The following is a 6,540-nucleotide window of genomic DNA, read 5'->3' on the forward strand; positions in this document are numbered from 1 at the left end:
GCTAAGTAAGGACTACTTTTATATTAAATTTAAATCCACCATCCTGCAAATGACACAGTGGGCTTCTGGACTTCATGACGCAAGTGACATAACTTAGAGCCCATGATGTTAAAACCATGTCACTTGCCTCCTGCAATCAGGATTCAAATTTTATTATTCGCTATAAAGATATGCAGATGATACTACTTTAATGGCAGAAGGTGAAGAGGAACTAAAGAGCCTCTTGATGTGGGTGAAGAAGGAGAGTGCAAAAGTTGGCTTGAAACTCAACATTAAGAAAACCAAGATCATGGCATCCGGCCCTCTCAATTCCTGGTAAATAGATGGGGAAGAAATGGAGGTAGTGACAGATTTTATCTTCCTGGGCTCCAAGATCACCTCAGATGGGGACTGCAGCCAAGAAATTAAGACGCCTGCTTCTGGGGAGGAAAACTATGGCAAATCTAGACAGCATACGAAAAAGCAGAGACATCACCCTGCCAACAAAAGTACACATACTCATGGCCATGGTTTTCTCAGTTGCAATGTAGGGCTGTGAAAGTTGGACCATAAGAAAGGCTGAGCGCCAAAGAATGGAGGCCTTTGAACTCTGGTGCTGGAGAAGACTCCTGCGAGTCCCTTGGACTGCAAGGCGATCCAACCGGTCAGTCCTAGAAGAGATCAACCCTGACTGCTCTTTAGAAGGCCAGATCCTGAAGTGGAAACTCAAGTACTTTGGCCACCTAATGAGAAGGAAGGACTCCCTGGAGAAGAGCCTGATGCTGGGAAAGATGGAGGGCAAGAGAAGAAGAAGGGGACGACAGAGAAGGAGGTGGCTGGATGGAGTCCCTGAAGCAGCAGGTGTGAGCTTAAATGGACTCCAGAAGATGGTAGAGGACAGGAAGGCCTGGAGGAACGTGGTCCATGGGGTCGCGATGGGTGAGACACGACTTCGCAACTAACAACATCATCATATAGGAATGAGGTAAGTTAAATGGCCTCATCCAGGCTGATAATAAGTTTAAGTAAGTTTAAGTTTAAGGTTTAGGTTTAGGTTTATTTTAGGTTTTGGTTTGGTTTGGTTTAGTTTAGTATTTTATTCATTTTAAAAAAAAAAATTTCCATTTATTTATTTGTAAAATTTATTCCAGTTATTTATTATAAAATTTATTCCAGTTATTTATTTTCTTATTTATTTATAAAATTTATTTGTTATTTATTTATTATAAAATTTTATTCCTGTTATTTATTTATTTATAAAATTTATTCCAGTTATTTATTTACTTATTTATAAAATTTATTTATTTTAGTTATTATAAAATTTTATTCCTGTTATTTATTTATAGAACTTATTCCAGTTATTTATTTACTTACTTATTTATAAGATTTATTTGTTATTTATTTATTATAAAATTTATTCCTGTTATTTATTTATAAAATTTATTCCAGTTATTCCAGGGAGATGCTGGAATAAAAAAATAAGATATATTAGTGTGAGGATATTGAATTTAGTAGCTGGAACAGTAAAGTGTACAATGGGCCGGAACACACAGCTGTAGTCAATTGGTTGGAGAATGCCGTGCATAAAGCAATCTGCACTGTGATTGGTTACTGGATGTAAAGGGGGTGTTTCCCTTTTTTCCCGCCTTTTTTCTCCTGTGTGCTCTGTATGTGGTTTAGATTTACCTCATGATGTTCCTGACTCTCTTGTTTGCTGAAAATATAAATGTAAAATAGATATATTTACATAAAACTACAAGTTCACGTCAGCTTCTCTGACTTCATTTGGACACCGGCTGCGCAATTCCCTCACCATTAGACTGAAATCTGCTAAATGGGAGGTGTGATAATTGGACACCTCACCGCGATTACATTTAATTTTAATAACGTCTGAATGCAAATGAACTGAAAATTAGGGTTTTTCTGCCGCAACTCTTTTGTTTTGCTCTGGGAAAATCAGCTACTCTTTTCCATTCTCACCGTTCCCGATCCGCGAAGACAAACTTCCTCAGTTTGATGTCCCGAAGGACGATGCCGTGCTGGTGGCAGTGGGCGACGGCTTCGGCCATTTGTCGGAAAAGGGCGACGGCCTCCAATTCCGGCACACGCTTGCGCCGCCTCACCAGGTCATGCATGTTGTCCTTCCCGGGCTCAAAAAAGACGTAAACGTTCTGGTCCCCCACAATGACCTCGGCCACCCGGGCAATGTTGGGGTGCGAGGGGAGAGCACCGTATGGCGCCATCACCTCCGGGTAGCTCTTTGCCGGATAAACCTGAAAGGAAAGAGGACGACGTGAGGGGGGAAAAAAGAGCAAGCTGCAGAATTATCTTGAGGTAAGATGGGCGGCCTATACATTTGAGAGGGAGGGAGGGAGAGAGAGATAACAGGGGTACGTAGATATAGACAGACAGATAGATAAATGATAGATGATAGAGGGAGATAGAGATGATAGATGATAGAGGGGGGTACGGAGAGAGAGAGATGATAGACAGAGGGGGTAGGTAGGTAGGTAGGTAGGTAGGTAGGTAGGTAGGTAGGTAGGTAGATAGATAGATAGATAGATAGATAGATAGATAGATAGATAGATAGATAGATAGATAGATAGATAGATAGATGATAGATAGATAGATAGATAGATAGATAGATAGATAGAGAGAGAGAGAGAGAGAGAGAGAGAGGCAGGCAGGCAGGCAGGCAGGCAGGCAGATATTAGAGACAGACAGATAATAAGAGATGAGAGATAGAGATGAGGGACAGACAGAGAGAGAGAGAGAGGCAGGCAGGCAGGCAGGCAGGCAGGCAGATATTAGAGACAGACAGACAGATAATAAGAGATGAGAGATAGAGATGAGGGACAGACAGACAGACAGACAGATAGATAGACAGACAGATAATAGAGATGAGAGACAGAGATGAGGGATAGATAGATAGATAGATGATAGATAATATAATAATAATAATAATAATAATAATAATAATAATAATAATAATAATAATAATAATAATAATAATAATAATAATAATAATAATAATAATAAAAGTTGGAAGGGACCTCGGAGGTCATCTAGTCTAACCTCCTGCTCAGGCAGGAAACCCTATACCATTTTGGACAAATGGCTGTCCAGTTTCTTCTTAAAAACTTCCAGTGTTAGATAGATAGATAGATAGATGGAGTACATAGAGATGATAGAGGGGGATAGATGATAGATAGATAGATAGATAGATAGATAGATAGATAGATAGATAGATAGAGAGAGAGAGAGAGAGAGAGAGAGAGGGAGGGAGGGAGGGAGGGAGGGAGGGAGTAGATAAGAGATGATAGATGATAGACAGACGGGTACATAGAGAGAGAGAGATGATAGATAGATAGATAGATAGATAGACAGACAGACAGACAGACAGACAGGCAGACAGACCTAGTTTTTTCTATGTGACCATTGGTTCATCCATGCAAGGATGTTGTTCCCCATTTGTCACATTTGACAGCTGCCTTGTGAATTATCGACAGGTCATTGTTTCTGACAGTGCCTCCTGTGCGCTACGCCTTTCCTTATTGTACTCCTCAGCTTATGACTATTCGCTTAATGACCGTTCAAAGTCATGGCAGCACTGAAAAAAAGTGACTTGGGATCGGTCCTCCTCACACTTGTAACCGTTGGTTTAGCGGCCAAAGTTATGAGAGCACCAAAAAAAAGTGATGTAGGACCAGTCCTTACACTTACGACCGTGGGTTTAGTGACCCTTTCGAAGTTACCCTAGCGCTGGAAAAAGCGACTTATGATGGGTCCAAGGTTGTTGGCTGGGGAATTCTGGGAGTTGAAATCCACCCATTTTAACATGGCCGAGGTTGAGAAAAGCTATTTAATCTGCAAGTCGCTAAACCTTACACATTCATTCTCTTCCTGGGTCTGTTTATGATTGCTTGGGATTCTGGGAATTGAAGTCCGTGCATCTTAAAAGGGCCAAGCTTGAGAGTCTAGACCAGCCTGGCTGAGGAATTCTGGGAGTTGAAGTCCACAACATAAAAGGGCCACGTTTGAAGACCCTTGGTCTAGGCCAGGGGTAGGCAATCTTGGCTCTTTTATGACTGGTGGACTTCATCTCCCAGAATTCCTGAGCCAGCCACGCTGAGGGGAAAGGGAGAGGTTTCCAAGCTGAGCCGTGCTGGCTCAGGAATTCTGGGAGTTGAAGTCCACGAGTCATGAGGGGGCCATAGTTTCCCCATGCTGGCTCAGGAATTCTGGGAGTTGAAGTCCACGAGTCATGAGGGGGCCATAGTTCCCCCATGCTGGCTCAGGAATTCTGGGAGTTGAAGTCCACGAGTCATGAGGGGGCCATAGTTCCCCCATGCTGGCTCAGGAATTCTGGGAGTTGAAGTCCACGAGTCATAAAAGAGCCAAGGTTCCCCACCCCTGGTCTAGGCCAATCATCTCGTACCTTGCAAGTCAGCTCTGCCTCAGTGTGTCTGTCCACAGCCCTGTAGGTGCGTCCACCTTCTGTCGGCTCCAGAAGGATATAGTGGCCTATCTGAGTGATGGTCAAATCCTTTCCTGCGGAAGGAGGGCACTGAGGCAGGGGCTGGAGGCAGGGTGATGGCCCTGGCAGCCTGTCCAGACGCGGGTGCTTGGACGCCGGGCTGTCCTCTTTTGACCCTTTCTCACAGCACAGTTTCCTTTTAGGCACGTGGGCCTCTGCCCGAGGCTTTGGCATCCACCGACTCATCTGGAAAAAACACAAGGGAGAGGAAAGGGTTAAGGCATTTTAAGTCAGAAAAGTCATGGCTGGCAAGGATCCAGTTCCCTTTCCGAGTTCTGTGTCTGGTCCTTAGATTGTAATTGGAACTTGGTTGTTTTCTTGCAGACGTTTCATGACCCAACTAGGTTACAACATCAGTGCAGGAGGGACTGGGGTTTGCAGAGAGGAGGAGGAGGACTGTGGGGTCCTTGGTGCTCTCTGAGCTTGTTTGTTTTCTTGCAGGCATTTCATGACCCAACTAGGGAACATCGTCAGTGCTAGAAGGGAGTGGGGATGCGGAGATGATGATGATGAGGAGGAGGAGGAGGAGGAGAATTGTGGGATCCTTGATGCTCTCTGGTCTTTTTGTTTTCTTACAGACATTTCATGACCCAACTAGGGAACATCATCAGTGCTACAAGGGAGTGGGNGAGGAGGAGGAGGAGGAATGGAGGTGGAAGAGAATTTTGGGATCCTTGGTGCTCTCTGAGCTTTTTGTTTTCTTACAGACATTTCATGACCCAACTAGGGAACATCATCAGTGCTACAAGGGAATGGGAATTGCAGAGAGGAGGAGGAGGAGAGAGGAGGAGGAGGAGGAGAGAGGAGGAGGAGGACGACGACGACGACGACTGTGGAACCCTTGATGCTCTCTGAACTGGGTGGTTTTCTTGCAGACGTTTCATGACCCAACTAGGGAACATCATCACTGCTAGAAGGGAGGAGGAGGAGGAGGGGGAGGGGGAGGGGGCTGTGTGCAGAGTCGTGCAATACCTGGGAAATTTCTGCAACGGGGTTGTCAGCATTGCAGCCATAGCGGCTGATGTAAAGACAGAGCAAGTTGCTTGTTGCATTGACTCTGGAGACTTGGGCAGCTCGCTTGCCTCCGATCCCAGTCTGGATTTCCCGAACAATAGCTGCATTCTTTCTAACTCAACAAGGGAAAACGCTCTGCAGAGCACGCTTAAAAGATGCCGCTTTCCCCCTTTTTGCTACAATATCCTCTGGGCCGCCCCCCCATTGGTGGAGGGTGAAGCATACGTGTGTGAACAGCGTAATAGAACAACAGATTTGGAAGGGACCTTGGAGGTCTTCTAGTCCGACCCCCTGCTCAAGCAGGAAAACCCTCTACTACCATTTCAGACAATCTCTTCTTCAAAGCCTCCCGTGTTGGAGCATCCACAACATCTGGAAGCAAGCAGTTCCACTGGTTAATCGTTCCAACTGTCAGGGAATTTCGTCACAGTTCCAGATTGCTTCTCTCCTTGATTGGTTTCCATCCGTTGCTCTTTCTCCTGCCTTCATTGCCCAAACTAGGTAACATTCCCGGTGCTAGTCCTACCTAGTTTGTTTCTTAACTTGGTTACTGAAAGATCTGCAAGAAAACAACCCACTCAGAGAGCGCGAAGGTGCCCTTCCGGGTTTCCCATCCAAAGGAACAGCTCTGCCAGGATGCCACTGAGGCCAACTCAGGTGTCTCATTCTCCTTCCTCGCACGCAGGTGAGTGAGTCATCCAGGACATGTTGCAAGAAGCTGGCAAGGCACCATATCTTTGCTCACCCGTGGCATGTTCCTTCTGTATCGTTCCAATTTTAGTATAGGTGCTGCCGAAGCGAGCACGCATGTTCCTTCTCAGGCCCTCAGGCGATCGCCAACACAAAAAACCCACCAGCATTGGCACACACAACACTGCCCCCCTGCCTTGTTTTTCCGCAGAAGCTCCCTGCACATCAGCAGTGACGAACCTAAATAAGTCCTCGACTTACAACCGTTCGTTTAGTGACTTTTTGAAAATACAACGGCACTGGGGGGGGAAAAAAAAAGA

At 45.2% G+C, this 6,540-nt stretch overlaps 1 protein-coding gene across 1 annotated transcript in view; it reads right to left on the minus strand.

The window, feature by feature from the left end:
* The window catches only part of LOC107299799 (tribbles homolog 3-like), a 10,587-nt gene extending 4,248 nt beyond the window's left edge, over nt 1–6,339 (minus strand). The window contains exons 1-4 of the mRNA XM_029286872.1: nt 6,276–6,339; nt 5,489–5,646; nt 4,418–4,702; nt 1,960–2,252 (exon numbers count right to left, since the gene is read on the minus strand). Coding sequence (XP_029142705.1) covers nt 1,960–2,252; nt 4,418–4,702; nt 5,489–5,646; nt 6,276–6,339 — 800 coding nt within the window. The remainder of the gene's footprint in view (nt 1–1,959; nt 2,253–4,417; nt 4,703–5,488; nt 5,647–6,275) is intronic.
* Nucleotides 6,340–6,540: the final 201 nt, after the last annotated feature.

This window comes from Protobothrops mucrosquamatus, unplaced genomic scaffold, assembly GCF_001527695.2.
Source record: "Protobothrops mucrosquamatus isolate PMUCROS unplaced genomic scaffold, P.Mucros_1.0 scaffold5493, whole genome shotgun sequence".
In the NCBI taxonomy this organism is placed as follows: domain Eukaryota; kingdom Metazoa; phylum Chordata; class Lepidosauria; order Squamata; family Viperidae; genus Protobothrops; species Protobothrops mucrosquamatus.